The following is a 16,392-nucleotide window of genomic DNA, read 5'->3' on the forward strand; positions in this document are numbered from 1 at the left end:
CAGGGATCCAAATAAAAAATACGAATTGACCTTTAAAAAGAATCTTACTCTCTGGCCGGTTGTCTCAGTGGTTAGAGCATTAGCATGGAACAGTCCTGGGTTCCATTCCTGGTCAAGGGCACATATCTGGGTTGCAGGTTTGATTACCAGCCCCAGTTGGGGTGCATGTGGGAGGCAACCAATTGATGTGTCTCTCTCACTTCGGTTTCTCTTTCTCTCCCTCTCCCTCCCCCTCCCCCCCCCTCTAAAACACCAATGAAAAAATACCAAGTGAGGATTAACAACAAAAAATACCTTATCATAGCCCTGGCTGGTGTGGCTCATTTGAGTGTCGCCCCATGCACAGAAAGGTCGCCGGTTGGATTCCCGATCAGGGCACATACCAGGTTGCAGGTTCGGTCCCCAGTTGGGGTTCCTACAGGAGGCAGCCAATTGATGTTTCTCTCCCATATCAATGTTTCGCTATTTTCCTCTTCCTCCTCTTTAAAAATCAATAAAAGCTTTAAAAAAAGAGAATCTTATCAAAGAGGAACAAATGATGAACTAAAAGGCATATTTGAGTTCATCTGCTCGACCTAAAAATGTAATTAGTGTCAATATTGAGAAGAAAATATTGATGCTAATTTGCTAACTTGACCTTTGAGAGAAACTCCACAAAGAAAAATATAAAAGGTGAAATATGGAATGTGTAAAAACCCAATGAAAACAGTAGACTCCACCCTGCCCAGTGATTCAGTTGATTGGAACATCATCCTGTGCACCAAAAGGTTGTAGATTGGACTTCTGGTCAGGGCACCTGCCTAGGTTGTGGGCTCAATCCCCAGTTAGGGTGCATGCAGGAGGCAGCCAATCAGTGACAAAGGACATACCTTAGGGTGAGGATTAAAAAGATTCTCTCTAATAAAAACAGTGGAGCCCATGTTTCTTCCTTAATGATGTTCTTGTGAGGGAAACTTAAAATTACCAAAATGAAGACCCTTGAAGGTCAGTGGGGCAAGGATGGACTGTATGGAAAGTCATGCTGGTCTTTTGGATATCCATGCAGAGAAGAACCTTGACGCTGCCTCACATTATATACATATATTCGTTTAAAATGGATAGTAGATATAAATGTGAAGGGCACAGTTCTAGAAGAAGGCATGGGAGAAACTCTTCGTGGCCTTGAAGTAGACAGACTTCCTCAACAGAACACAAATGCCACCACCCATAAAAGACTTCACTAACAGTAAGAACAACTGTTCATCAAAAGACACACTGCCCGGCTGGTATGGCTCAGTGGTTGAGTATTGACCCATGAACCAAGAGGTTGCTGGTTTGATAGCTGGTCAGAGCACATGCCCGGGGTTTCAGGCTCAATCCCCAGTTGGGGGCGTGCTGGAGTCAGCCAAGGATGCTGTTTCTCTCGTTAATGTTTCTATCTCTATCCCTCTTCCTCTCTCTCTAAATATCAATAAAAACATATGTTTTTAAAAAGATACACTCACGATGATAGTGAAAACTGCCACAGATTTGGGAAAGAAACCCAATTTTAAACTGGGCAAAAGGCATGAACAGACATCTGGAAGAAGGTGTCCCCATGAGCAATCAGCATGTGAAAAGGTGATGGGGATCATTGCGTCAACAACATCAAATGAGTGTGAGATGCCTGAACAGAATGGCTACAGTTCCTTTGAGTGTATGAAGCAGTTGTACCTCACACTACTCAAGATGACATAAAGTTCAACATAAAGATGAACTTTCTGACCGAGCAACTCCAACCCTGATTATAAGCCCAGGAGAGCTGAGTGCATGTCCACCAAAGACTTGTACCCCCAGTGAAGTAGCCCAAATAGTGTCCACCTCCAGGAGAATGTGTCGATGGCCCAATTGTACAGCAGAATTCTAACAGCCACAAAACCAGAAATACCACTGCTCCTTCAATGAATCTTACATTCTGTTGAGTGAAAGAAGCCAGAAACTAATGAGTACCTACTGTGTGTTTCCAGTTATATGAAGTTCAGAAGCTGATCCACAATGATGGGCATTGAATAGTGGTTACCTCAAGGTGGGGAATTGGCAGGGAAAGGCCATGAGGGAGCTTTCTGGGGTATTGGGAATATTTATCAGTCTGAGTGTATATGTGAAAATGTTCATAAAGGTATATACTTAAGAAGTGTGCAGCGTCTGTATAAGGTTATACCTCAATTTAAAAAGAAACACTTGGAGCCCGGCTGGCGTGGTTTAGTGGTTGAGGGTCGACCTATGAACCAGGAAGTCACGGTTCAATTCCTGGTCAGGGCACATGCCCAGGTTGCGGGCTCGATCCCCAGTGTGGGGCGTGGAGGAGACAGCCAATCAGTGATTCTTTCATCATTGATGTTTCTATCTCTCTCCCTCTCCCTTCCTCTCTGAGATCAATAAAAATATATTTTAAAAAAGAAAGAAAGAAACACTTGGAGATGGCAGCCTGAATTTGTTAATGGGGCGTTAGATATTTTCAAACCAAAACATATCAAATATCAGTGTACTTTCTTAGTCATCCTACAACTCACTGAAAAACCTTTCTCAGTCTCATATTTAGCTGTATATCATGCACCAGAAAATGGCTTCCACAACAAATAGTTGTTCTCCCACCCTGTGTAAGGTTGGATGAGAAATCAGCCAATAAATGAAAACTAGCTTTTAGGGTTCAGTGACCCCTTGTAAAGACTGTTCTGTTGCAGAATGCTGAGATCCTGGTAGGGATTCTGAGATCCAGTTTGATGCTCCCAGCTGATGTCAGACCCACGTGGCAGGACACCTTATCAGAGGGTATGATGGTTTACATTTAATCTCACATCCCCCTGGTATGCATAGTGTCACAGAACTTGGAGTTCTCCGTTAGACAAGAAAGAACTATAAAGGAGTTAAAAGGGGGACTGCAAATGTGACCAGTAAAGGAGGCTACCATGCCCTGGCCTTAGGAAGCATTTGGTTCAAGTTTGGAGCACGGCCGTCCCACTTGCTAGTTTGCTGGTGGTCATACGGGAAGAGATCAAGTGTGCACATAACTCAGGAAAACAGGCGGTGTTCCTGGTTGAAAAGTTACCTCATTTGGCAGATACTTTCAAAGACATTTGGGTACAAAGTTTACCTACTTAATGGATAATATTTCTGATGATAATATTTCTTAAAAAACTGAATTTGAAACCATGGGGAAAAGAACAACGTGGTTCACCCTGTTGAGGGGTTAAGTGACAGTCCATAGACCACCCTCCCTTCTGACACCTCTGCAGAGTTCAGGGGTCCCCAAGACCACCCTCAGGCTTGAGGACTCTCTAGAAAAATCTCAGAGCTCTCTGAAAGGTGTTATACTAGTGATTATAGTTTATTAATTACAGCAAAAGCATACAGATTAAAACCAGCTAAAGGGAGAGGTACATGGAGCAGCATCCAGGAGAGCTCCGTGCCTTCAGCTTCCTCGCCCCACGGAGTCCCAGACAGCACTGGCAACATCATGAAACAGCAGGCACAGCATTGCCAGCTGGGAATCCCCAGTGTCGGGTTTTTATTGGAATTTAGTCACACTGACACGACTGACTGCCCATGTGGCAGACATCTCCAGCCCTCTGTAGGTCGAGCCGACACCATATGACCAGTGCCCCTGCCCTAAATCACATTCTCAGACTATCTGGGCCCAATGTGCCCATCGGGCAGGACACTCCAGGGGGTTGAGAGATGGTCTCCCCAGAGCCACGGGCGAAGGCCAGACCTCTCTCTGGGATAGATTTTTTTGCAGCTACATGTCACACACGGAAGATTCCAGAGCACTGGTCACTGCCACACCAAAGAACAGGTGCAATAAAATTGGAGGTTGCCTAACTCGCACTTTCTTGTCTCAAACTTTCAATTGCTCCTTTCCAAAAGAGAAAATGAAACTTGGATTTTTTTCCATTGCTTTCTAGAACCCTATAATTAGCTAAATTCTATACTTGAGTTCAATCTAGAGCCTGAGGAGAGAATGGTTACAACTGGGTTTTTCCTAGACCCCAAAGAATGATATCAGGACGATGTCCGCTTTTGAAATTAGAGTCAGGAGCCTGCCTTGTGGAGCAGGAGGATGTGGTGCTGCTGGTACTGACCGGAGGGACCACAGGTGGGAGCCAGGGTTGCACCTTGATGCGGTGACACCTGAAGTGGCTCAGCTGTGCCCCTGCTGCATGTCTGAACAGGGATGTCCTTCCGTCGTCAGCTGGCATCACTCCAAATGTTGCTTTTCACTGTTTGTTTCAAGATGCCCCCGTTATATTTAAATACCAGTGCAATCTTGTATAATACTCCCTTTGTATTTACATCCTTGTCCATATGAAGGTAATGTCCTGTCTTGTAAGCTTAGCTTCCTTCACATGTGTCAGATTCAGGGCTGCCTTGCCCCTCCCTCCCAAGACCCCATGCGCCCTGTGAGTGGCACTTCCTGGAGTGGTGTGGGTGTCTGGCCTTCACAGCCACCGCGGCCTCAAATGGGTTGTGGTGAAAATGCACTGTGCGCAGCAGGGCCCCAGAGAGTGGAGTACTGTGCCTTTGACCTGTGCTGGCCCAGATGGCCCCGGGGCCCTGTGGCCTCAGGTAGAAGTGCTTCATAAGCAGAGCCTGAGGACAGCAGGAGTCCGCCAGGGGAGAGGGGAGGGTTGTCACAGGTAGAGGAGACCGCGTGTGCAGCCTGGAGGCTGAGTGCACAGGTTTCCGTGACCAGAGGAAGCTGAGGGGCCCCCACAGGGGTCAAGTCAGAGTGCCGGGCGTCACGGGTGCCTTCTTGATTAGAAATCTCAAATGGCATCAAAGAATCCACTGGTCAACAGCCAAAATCGAAATCTGAATTAAGGAATTAAGTTGGAACTAAGAGTTTGCACTTCAAATGTAAGCATACAAGTAAGTCAGGCTCCTGGGTCAGGTTGGTTCTTAGTCGTGGGGCTGTGAGTGCTGCCAGTTGGTGTCTTCATTTCTTGATCCTCCAGAAGCGCTGTCTGCAGAAGCCAGTTAGCAGGTGTGCAGACACCCTGGGGGCCTTGGGAAAGTTTCTGGAGAAGTGCATTTGCTGAGGTGCTGCCTCCGCAGGCAGGCCCCAGAGGGCCCCATGCAACCTTTTGTGTACCCCCAGGCTGCAGTAGCTGTAGGGGCTGTGGGGCAAGTGTCACAGATCTGGTTTCAATGTGCGTGTCTGCCTATATCCAAGTCTGAGGCACAAAAATTGAAGCCCCTGTGTGGGGAATAGAGACCCCCAATGAGATAACATGGGCCAGGCATGCAACTCAGAGACCACTGAGTGAAGAAGGGCCCAGCCAGATCCCCCGTCAGCCCAGGCCAGGACCTAATGGGCTCTGCCCAGGGCCTGCAGGCCTTTCCCTTTGCCCCTGCACCTCCATTGTTAGAATCAAAAAGAAGGTGACTCTTCAGAGTTGAAAGGTTATGCCTTGATTTACAAGAAAAACTGGGACAACTTAACAAGCCCAGGGCAGGTTGTCAGGTTGAAGCATTCTTAGGAGAGGTCACTACAGGTGGCTCCAAGATCCTCAGGACCGGCCCCTGGAGGGGAGAGGGCAGAGGGTGGGAGCTGTTCGCTGAGCGGGGCAGGGAGGCCTCAGGGTTCTCTAGCCCTGAGAAGGCCAGATGGCCCTTCATCTGGAGCCCCAGCCCAGAATGGATGTCTCCAGAGGAGGAGGCGGCTCTGCCTGCGGGCCCAGGTCTAGGGTCAGCGCTATCTGCTCGGCACCCCGCCGGGCGTTTCACCTGAGAGGCACCGAAATGAGATGTCTTAGAAAAGTGCTGATCCCATCATCAATCCCCGGGCCAGCCTGAGAGTGGGTGCAGGCTGGGCTGAGGGCCCAGTGGGGCTCAGGGCCACAGGAGGATTAGCCAGGTGCCCGTGGAGCAGTGCTGTGGTTCTGAGCTGCCATAGAATTCGCTGGAATAAGCTCCACCTGCCTTGTTTATTGGGCTGTTTATCACGCCAAACAAAACAGGTTTAGAGGGGGCTTAAAACTAGATTTACATAAAGCCTCAAACAGGACAGGGACAGCTACCTGGGCTCTGGAAATAAGGAGATTTGGGTGGACAGGTTGAGCCTTGATTCCCCCACCCTTCTGCCTCCATGGAGTCCTGTCCAGGTGAGAACCTTCTAAAGTGCTCAGTGCATTTTGTCAAGCTTGTGCTACTTCTGTATGCAAGGAAAACAGAAAAGGGGTGTTCGTACAATAGGAGATACTAAACAGGTAACACAGGAGGTATGAAATGAATGGGGGGAAAGGATGGGGAAAAAGGTCCGAAGATGCGGTCGAGTAAGTGAGAAATCACAAAAGAGGGTAAAATTTAAAATTAAGCCAAGAGACAGTTGGATGAAAAGATGAATTGAGAAATGTTGGACTTCTGAGGTGAAACTAGTTAAAAATATAAGTTAACCAAGGTGAAAAATTAGCTGGAGGGAAGGAAGAAAGAGTGGGTGTGAGGTCTCTAGGTAGGTGTGGAAGTGGTCCATCAGTCCTGTACTGCAGCGGCAGTTTCTGCGTCTGCTGACCCCAGACACCCCCCACCCATTCTCTGCATAGACCAGAGGACCCCAGTGCCCTCGGTTCCCAATGTGGGGATCCTGCAGTCCGTGGCACTCCAGAAGGAGCTTGAGGCCCTCTCTACCATAGACCTACCTGCTCAGCACTCGAAGTTGCTGACATGGATTAATTCAGAAAATCAAGCACAATTTTTTTAATAATATATTTTATTGATTTTTTACAGAGAGGAAGGGAGAGGGATAGAGAGTTAGAAACATCGATGAGAGAGAAACATCGATCAGGTGCCTCCTGCACACCTCCTACTGGGGATGTGCCCACAACCAAGGTCGATGCCCTTGACCGGAATCGAACCTGGGACCTTTCAGTCCACAGGCTGACGCTCTACCCACTGAGCCAAACCGGCTAAGGCTCAAGCACAGTTTTTAAGGGCATGGTCCCTAGCTCTGCAGAAAGTGGCCTTGGGCCTCCCTGCACTCACATGACCACCTCCGCAGGCCTCTGAGAAATGCTCTCTGCAGTGCCATAAACCTGTCACGGGCACTCTGTTCTTTGTCCTGGTCACCCACAGCTGATGCCTTCTGAGCGCCTGCCACAGCACAGTACAGCCCGCTTGAGAAAAGGGCCCAGTATGAGCTGCATGCCTGGCCCGCGTTATCTCATTGGGGGTCTCTGTAACCCCACACAGGGGCTTCAGTTTTTGTGCCGCAGACTTGGAAATAGGCAGAGACGCACATTGAGACCAGATCTCTGTGACACTCGCCCAGAGCCCCACAGGCCACACCTAGGAGCGCGTCTGGATTATGATCCAGCTTCTGCTGCTTGCTCTGTGACCCGGGCCTTCTGTCTTTCTCTCCCAAAGCTCAGATCTTGCCTCCAAAATTCGGGTTTCAAACTAAGTGGTTTCCTGGTTTGGGTTACTTGGAGGGGGAGTCAGGATTTTTAAAAAATGAGATTTGGAATTTATATTTGAACTAGGTTGAGACATGCACCCCCAGATGTGTTGTTGGCTCACTTGAACCTATCAGCTTGCTAGACAATCACCATCGGAACCTACAGCCCGTGTAGCCCTTGGCATTCGGACCCTGCAACAAAGCCCCCACCTTCCCTCTGCAGTGGAAGAGTGCGGAATGCAGGGCAGCCTACATACCATTCTCACTGGTGAATATCATTTCCCTCTCTCTCATGCTTAGTCAGAATTTTTTCTGTACCTCAAAGCTGTAAATTTAACACCAAAGTAGATCTTTTAAGTGTGGATGGATGCTCAACTGGTAGAGGCTCTTAGTAAATATTTGTAAATAAGTGCATCTACCCCAGACTTCTTACTTTTCTAATCCTTAAGATATCCTTGACTTGGTAATGTGTCCAAATATTCAGACTAGGAAATAATTCTATACTCGTACAACTAGCTCCCTTTTAATGTGTTTCATCAGTTCATTTTCAAACTTTGTTTATCAAGTACTTTCTGAGATTTGTTTCATATAAATACTTTGCTAAATCAGGTTTGAAAATACTGAGTTGCTCATATCCAGGACCTTTCTTGGCTCAGTTCACTGGTTGAAGAGTCAAAATAGAAAATGGTCTAGAAGGTGTCATTGAGAGATGGCATAAGAACATTGTCTGAACTGGACTCTAGGAAGGAGAGCAGGGCTGAGGGAGTCCTTCCAGGCAGACTGGAACCACTTCTGTCTTGAGCACCATCTTCAATCGATTGCTTGTGCCTGCCTGAGACGGTAGGAGCGCAAGGGATAGTGCTGTGATCACTTTTTTATGTCTGCCCCGTCAGAGGATGTGGAAGTAAGGACACCAAGCAGTCTGGTACCATTGCTGTTACATTCTTTCTGTTGTTTCACACCAGGGGTCAGCAAACCAAATCTGCAAATCAGCAGCAAAGATCAAAAAATCTGCCCTGCCCAGTTTGATTCAGTGGTTCTATTCCTGGTCAAGGGCACATACTTGGGCTGCAGGTCTCAATCCCTGCCCTGTATGGGTGCATGCAGTAGTAACCAATCAGTGTGTCCTTCTCACATTGATGTCCCCCCACCCCCCTCTCTAAAAACCTTTGGAAAAAATATCCTTGGGTGAAGGTTAAAAAAAATAAATCTGGCCTGCCACCTGTGTATGGATAGCTTGTGGATTAAGAATGGTGTTGTTTTTTAGATGATTTTGAGAAAATTAAAAGACTACTATTTCATGATGTGAAATTCAGATTTCATTGTTTATAAATAAAGTTTTATTGGAACACAGTCAGAGCCCATTCGCCTGTAAAGTCTGTGGCTGCTTTTGTGCAACAATGGCCAAGTTGAGTAATTTGACAGATATGGTATGGCCCACGAAGCCTGAAATATTTACAGTGACTGTTAACAGAAAAGGGTTGCTGACCCTTGATTTAGAGTGGGGTATGATATAGGCGGTAGAGTCGCTGACTTAGCCAAGGGGACTTCTTCTTAAGTCCTGCCTGCCACCAATTTTCTGTGTGTGTCTGTAGCCATCTTTCATAGCCTCTCTGGTTTTTTCCATCTGTTTAGCGAAGGGTACTGATAGATGATCCCTTAGATACTGAAAGTCCATGGTTCTGTATTTTCAGGGCTCTGGTATTCTCTTCTGATTCTTTGTTCCTCTTCCAGGAGTTATAATTTTATTTTAAGGATAAACCAAACAATATACTCAAAGGGATGTGTCAGTTCAGACTTTTGGCTTCTGCATGTCTAAGCCTTAAGGCAGAGTCAGGATGTTTTTGGCCTGGAGGCCATGGAGGAGTTAGTGAAGACTAGTTCTTGGGATCTAGAGTCGTCAGTCACCTGTCTCCTCCCACGGTTCTCATGGCTGCACCATGGCTACCACAAGTGACTGCTGCTTCCCCAGCTGGTGGTAGAAAATCCCAGAAAAGGACTCTGATTGGCTGGCTGGTGCTGTGGTCCTGCTTGATGATAGCCCCACCAGAACCCCAAGTTAGTGTAGGGGAGAGCACTTTTCCACAGAGAGGCAAACACTGACTGTGCAGGTTAAATAATAAGGGTCCCACCAAGGCTATTCAAGCTCCAAGGAGAAGGGCTTGTAAAATTAGACAAGGCTTTGGTCTCTCTGAGCACCTCTTGCGTATCATGTCCCTGTTGTAGTGATGGGGACTGGGCCGTGACAAGTTTGAGGGAAGTCCCTGCTCTGGGAGCTGACATCTAGAGATAGAATAACATCATCATTTTTCTCATCATCATATGGATTGTCAGCAACAGCCATGGTTGCTGTTGCCAAACCAGTGACAACCTGAGCTAGAGGCATTAGGGCCATGGCAGGCTGATCCTGACAGCTTCATGGTTCTTCCAGACTCCTTCATTTCCATCCCACCCCTGCCAGGACTGCCAGACATGGGGCAGGGCTGGGGATGGAGTTCCGAACAACTCTGTCTGCAGCAGCTTTTTCAGAGCAAGTCTCACAAGTAGGAGGCTGTTGCGGTGTTCTCTGCGGTGGGACTCCTGGTAGTTGCTTCCAGAGGCTTTTCTATAACAGGATGGTATATAAATGACCGCAAGGGGCCGGGGGTGGTGAGGCACCCTGGTTAGAGGTGACCTTCGTGAGACCCAGGTTCAAGCCCTGCCATGTGACCCTGAGACTTTCACCCTGTGCTCTCTCTTCCTCCATTCATCAAATGTTCGTTGAGGACCTGCTGCATACTAGGCTTTGTTCCAGGTGCCACAGACAGAGTGGTGAATAACACAGGCAAGGTCTCTGCCCTCTTGGTTCGTGTTCTGGGTGTGGTGGGATGAATGGTAACTTATATGGACAGAAACTAACCAGGGCAACTGGCCTTATATCCAATCATGTAAATAGGTGACAATATCCAAGAAGAAAATGCAATATCTTTGTGACCTGGGAGTAGGCAAAGATTTCTCTAACAGGGTAGGAGAAACACCAGTTATAAGAGGAAATACTGATAAATTAGACTTTGATTAACACTAGTATCTATTCACCAAAAGACCATCCAGGGAGTAAGAAGACACACCATAGATTGGAGAAGGGGTTTGCAATACATATGTCCAACAGAGCACTCCCAGGGGAAGCAAAGACATGAACAGGTGTGCCTGACAGGCTGTCAGACCCCAGTGCACCTGTGAAAAGGTGGAAATGTGAATTAAAACCACGAAGCGATAATGCACAGCAGGATGCAGACCACCCACATCGAGGAAGAGCGACGGGAGCAAATGCAGCTGCACAGAACCAGGACGCTCGCCTGCTGCTGGAGGAGTGGACACAGGCTCAGTAGCCACCGAAGCTGGATGTCCTCTGCCCCGTGACCCAGCACTTCTGCCCCCAGGTAAATTCCCAAGAGATGCGAGCCAAAAAGTCAGACACAAGTGTCCACAGCCACTTGTTCTATATAATATCCCAAGGCAGACACAGCCTGGTGCCCCGCAACAGCAGATGGACAAGTGGACCACGGGGGTGCCTGCTCTGGAGCACAAAGCCGTTACTAAACAGTGAACTGCTACACGCGCCAATGGATGAATCTCGTGGATGACGGTGAGGGGCACTGCCAGGCCTGGGGGCTCACCCCGTGTGATCCTGTAACATCAAGTTCAAGAAAAAGCCAAGCTCAGTCAGTGTCAAAGGTCAGGGAGGCTCCCAGGAGCCTTGGGCACCTCAGGGAGCCAAGTGCTGAAGATGTGTACCTTTGTCTCACAGCTCACGCCTCCTTTTTTATTAAGAGGTCTGAGGGCAAGGTGGACAGAGGTCAGAGCACTCTCAGGAGAAGGTGACATTTATGCTGCGGTGAGGGCAGGATCCTGGGTTTCTTAGGAGAGCAGTGACGTGGGCCCTGATGTGGGTGTGAGGAGGTAGAGGTGGACGCGACATCAGAGGCCATGGGTAGTCCATCCTGGAGGACTGCTGTGCGGCTGTCAGGAGGACTTTGGGATTTATTTACAGGAGGTGGAGAGCTGTGGGGTGTCCACCTCTGATAAAGAGATGAGGAGGGCCCAGCCGGTATGACTCAATGGTTGAACATCGACTATGAGCCAGGAGGTCACTGGTTCAATTCCTGGTCAGGGCACATGCCCAAGTTGTGGGCTCAATCCCCAGTGTGGGGTGTGCAGGAGGCATCTCATCATTGCTGTTTTATCACTCTCCTCCTCCTCTGAAATTGATAATTTTTTAAAAATTTTTTTAAGAGAGAGATGGGGGGGGCTGGTGAACCAATCTGGATGGCTCTTGATCTCAAGCCCATGGCTTGGGGTTTAGCGGACTCTCTAAGGGACTTCTGAGCAATTAAAATCTTAAATCAGTGGCTTTCCAAGAAGCCTTGGCTGGCTGAGAGGACAGTTTTAAAAGACCCTGTGGTCCTGGCACCCTCTCCCTCCTGTGTACACCCAGGTCAAGGCTGTCTGCACTCAGAGCGCATTAGAGCTGAGAAGGGCTGGTGGCAGGTGGGCCTTTATTCCTCAAAGACTCAGTTCCCCCAAAGGTTTATAAGAGGAGGCCCTGTTTCTTTGATCTCAAACAATTTCTTAGGGTGGCAGAGGAGAGGGGGTTTTGTTAGGAAACTTTCTGGTCTATTACAGCACTAGAGTCCCATCTCTGGAGGGCCACACACACCCCTGAGGCCGGCTACCTGCATGGATTTCACGGGTGACAGGGGGTGTGGCCAGGCTCCACTGGCCCTGGCACTGCACGCAGGGCTTTCCAAGCTGGAAGTCTGTGCCCGTTAGTGGGCTGTGAAGTGAATTTTGTGGGTCCCACCTGGCCTTTCTCAGTGAGATAGAGTAGAAATCGGAGTCCGTTGCACTTTGTAAGGGAGACTAATGCCCCACAGAACTTGTTACACATGTGGGTGAGAGTCCTGGGTCAGAGTGTAAAATGCAATGCTCCCCAACGTCGTGCCAAAGTGTGGGATGACACTGCCGTGAGAAAGGAGGGCTCTTTGCGTGTTTCGTTACCTGTTCTCATTTTTGGAGTTGACATAAATGAATTGCAGTTGCTTGTTGCCAAACCACCCACCCGCCTCTTCATGTGAGAAAGGAAGCCTGTGTCAGGGAGGAGCTCCCTGGCCGGGAAGAGCAGCCTGGAGGGGGTGTGCCCGCCCTCACACCTGGTGTGACACCTGGACCCTGCACAGGGCAGGAAAGAAAGCGGGAGGCAGCCACTGACTGGTGTCCTCACGTAACACGGGGAGGAAGGCAAGGCCCGAGGTGGGCTGTGTCCTGCCAGGGCCGGCTGAACTTTTGCCTTAGTTCCTTCATCACAACAGTTGAAATAACAGTGTGATGAGAACCCGTGTTAAAGTGTGTCTGGCCCACAGCAAGTGATGGCAGTTGTCCAAGGCAAGTAAGGTGCAGGGACCGGGTTCCAGCCCGTCTTCCAGGCCAGGGCCCTCATGATGCACAGAAACCCCAGATGAACAAAGGCTTCCAGGGATCCCATTGGGAACAGCCTCGGGGAGGTGGTGCTCGCCGGGCTGCTCCTGAAGGCCATTATGAAATTGGGGCATCCAGCAACAAAACCCAAAGGGCAGTTGTGTTGTCACTACTGTCTTCCAGAATAGTAAACAAAAATGGAGTGGGGGAAGCGTTGGGATGGAGTGGGCAGCCTGCTCTGTCCGTTGAGAATTCTGTTGAAAAGAAAAGGAAAGCATTTGAGCCAAAGGGGCTCAGCCACGGGCAGCTCTGGGCCCGAATCCACGGTCTCTGTTGTGACTGAAAAGCCCGAGTGGTGAAGCAGCCAGAGGAGGTGGGGCAGCAGAGGGGTCGGATGTTCCGACAGCAGGACCTGGATCAAAGCACAGCTGGAATGTGGGCGCCTGGGTGGGGGGAGGGGCTTGCAGAGCAAGGTAGTCACCAGGTCACCCACTCCCCGGATGGTCCCGGGCCTCTGCTGACTGTTTTGGAGCCCCAGCAGGACGGAACCCCTGGGTCACGTTAGGTTCCTGGAGGCAGAACCGCCATCTGCAGGCTGTCTGAACAGCAGGGGAGCTGACACGGGGCGGGGGGAGGAGGGGTATTGTCGTCTCCCCTGGTCCTTCAGGCCTGAATCCGGCCCCTGTTCATTCCCTCCCCGGGATGATGTCTCATCTGAGCTGCTGTCCCTAGTACAGAGCCAGGCTCAGGTGTGGCGCAACCTGCTGGCCGCGGCACAGGTTTCTCCAGGAGTGAGACCCAGGAGTGGGTGCAGGAGGCCCGGTCATCTCATGGGTACACATGCCACATCTTTCCTCAGCTCCCTGTGGGAAACAAGGAAGCTGAGGAAAGGGCTAGAAAACAGCTTTTACCTTTCGTTAACATCTTGCTGGGGGGCATCTTTCTTCCTGGGTTTTTGCCAGCTTCTCTGAAGGTCCCTGCTCCTAAGTGCTGCCTGCAAGAGGCGCAACGTGTTTGCAAACAGTCACCTCTCTGCAGATGCTGGTGCTCAGTGCTCCCAGCACCGAGCAAACTGATACTTGCCTCGTGCATAATCGTGGTCTGTCCAGTGCCGAGGCTGGCTTGGTGTGGCACGAGGGCTGAGGGCGTCGGGGGAGTTGGGTGAGCTCAGAGCCTGGATTGAAGTATATCCCTGGCCTCTCCATGCATGGTTGCCGCTCAGGAATGTTCCAGAGCTCTCAAGACAGCACAGGTACAGGAAATAACTCCTGAGCCGGCTTTGACTTTCTCACCTTCTCTGTCATCAAACCATGAAGGGGGGTGGGGTTCCCCCAGTTGGCAGGGCCTGTGAGTAATGTCCGTTCTGCTCCCTTACAGTAGTAGTGGACGTCAGCTCAGCGAGGTGTTCATCCAGCTGCCCTCCCGCAAGGAGCTGCCTGAGTACTACGAGCTCATCCGCAAGCCCGTGGACTTCAAAAAGATTAAGGTAACCCCCGCATGGGCGGGGGGCTCTCTCACTGACCCAGAACCTCGGCCCCCTGGCTAGAGACCCGATCATTGTCTCGGGGTTCTCGTGTCCCAAGGACGTGTCCTCAGGCCACCAGTGTTCAGGACTCCTGCCGGGTTACCCAGACCTCAGGCCTCAATCACGTGGCTCTTGTGTTCAGTGGGTCTGAGCTTCTGAGTTCTGCACAGAGGAGCCCGAGACTCGGCTGTGACCTTGCTAAGCAGAGGGACTCCCAGCCCCGGGTCCCCAGGCACAAAGTGGAGCCCTGCAGTCAGGCTGCTCTCTGGTCTCCCGCAGGAGCGCATCCGCAACCACAAGTACCGCAGCCTCAACGACTTGGAGAAGGACGTCATGCTGCTGTGCCAGAACGCGCAGACCTTCAACCTGGAGGGCTCCCTGGTGAGGCGGCGTCCCTTCCCAGCCTTTACACCTTCACAGCTGGGCCCCAAACTACCATGCCCCTCGCTCCACTTTGAATTGACTGGTGTAAAAATAATTCCCAACAGCTGGGAATATTTTACTAATTACAAAAGCAGTATGTGTTCATGACTGAAAAAAAAGGGCAGACAATAAAGGCAAGTAAAATAGAGAAAGGAGACTCAGTCCCATCCATCCAGGTGGCCCTGTGAGCAACTCCTGTTTATCCTGGAATTTTATTTTTAATTCACTAGGGAACGCTCTTGAAAGGAATCTTATGGATGTTTCCTTTCCTATGATGAAATTAACACACAGTCTCAATGTAGCAAACTTTTGCCAAGTGTGTTTGGGATAGGGGCCTCCTGGAAAAGGTTTTATAGTCATAAATTTGGGGGAAATGAGGGATGTGCATTTCTGGTTACTGCAGATGTCAGAGCCTTTAAAGGTGCGCGCTGTGATTCTGGGGGAGAATCCTTCAGCTGTTTCTTTGTTTTGGGGGGAGATTTTTGTGTGTTGCTTTTTCTACCTTCAGCTGTTTCTAAACTAACACACCTGACCTTTTGTCGGAGCCATTTCATAATCCTGATGTTCTCTTGGGCACTGATTGGGAAAGGACAGTTGAGATGTCCCTCTGTCCCACATGGGCCAGTCTGGCCAGAGCTCCCCCTCCATTGGGCCCCAGTCCTCTCAATACCTGCATGTTTCTGCCCAGATCTACGAAGACTCCATTGTCCTGCAGTCCGTTTTCACCAGCGTGCGGCAGAAAATAGAGAAAGAGGATGACAGTGAAGGCGAGGAGAGCGAGGAGGAGGAGGAGGGCGAGGAGGAAGGCTCGGAGTCAGAGTGTGAGTCCTGGGGTGTCTGGGTGGGTGCTTGTGGCTTCCCAGGATAGTCAGGATCACAGGGTTTATGCCCACCTGAGAGAACCAGAGGTCTCGTGCCCCGTTCATTCACAGCCTGCCCAGCTCCCAGGTGCCCCCAACTCAGGAGGTGCCATGCTCTCCTGAGCTCATGTTTTTGCCCCCCTTTTTGATCCCACCCCAGCCCGCTCAGTTAAAGTGAAGATCAAGCTGGGCCGGAAGGAGAAGGCACAGGATCGGCTGAAGGGCGGCCGGCGGCGGCCAAGCCGTGGGTCCCGGGCCAAGCCGGTGGTGAGTGACGATGACAGTGAGGAGGAGCAGGAAGAGGTAAGCCCCAAGGCCCTGGGACAGGCGGGAGGTCCAGTGGCAGTTGGGTCATTGGAAGTCCATCCCCATGCCAGCTCCTGGACCTTTACAGGTGTATCGGTTAATACTGCGGATTTTTTTCAATAGATGGAGTTACACATATATTGATATATATGCGATTTGATATGTGTGCTATTTTGTTGTATTGACATCAAGCTTCAGAACTTCATATGTCAAATTTGCTGAAGGTGTTATCATCAGATATACTTTTACACTTAAAAATGTCGAATTTAAAAAAAAATGTCCAATTTCATGCAAAAAAAAAAGCATTTGCGGGAAGTTTTAATTCACTATTTTGAAGAAAAGTGCTGCTGAAAGTTATTGAATACTTCGCGAAGTTTATGGTGAACATGTTCCATCTCAAGATACTTTTTACT

The 16,392-nt window shown here is 49.6% G+C and overlaps 1 protein-coding gene across 7 annotated transcripts in view; it reads left to right on the forward strand.

Moving 5' to 3' along the window:
* Positions 1–16,392, forward strand: part of SMARCA4 (SWI/SNF related, matrix associated, actin dependent regulator of chromatin, subfamily a, member 4) — an 84,958-nt gene that overhangs the window by 65,714 nt on the left and 2,852 nt on the right. For 5 of the 7 annotated variants that reach the window (XM_006765786.2, XM_006765789.2, XM_006765790.2 and 2 more), the window contains 4 exons: positions 14,243–14,351; positions 14,670–14,771; positions 15,502–15,634; positions 15,834–15,976. In XM_006765786.2, coding sequence (XP_006765849.1) covers positions 14,243–14,351; positions 14,670–14,771; positions 15,502–15,634; positions 15,834–15,976 — 487 coding nt within the window. The remainder of the gene's footprint in view (positions 1–14,242; positions 14,352–14,669; positions 14,772–15,501; positions 15,635–15,833; positions 15,977–16,392) is intronic. The other 2 variants (XM_006765788.2, XM_006765792.2) reach the window with 1 other exon arrangement.

Source organism: Myotis davidii, unplaced genomic scaffold, assembly GCF_000327345.1.
Source record: "Myotis davidii unplaced genomic scaffold, ASM32734v1 scaffold1439, whole genome shotgun sequence".
Taxonomy (NCBI): Eukaryota; Metazoa; Chordata; class Mammalia; order Chiroptera; family Vespertilionidae; genus Myotis; species Myotis davidii.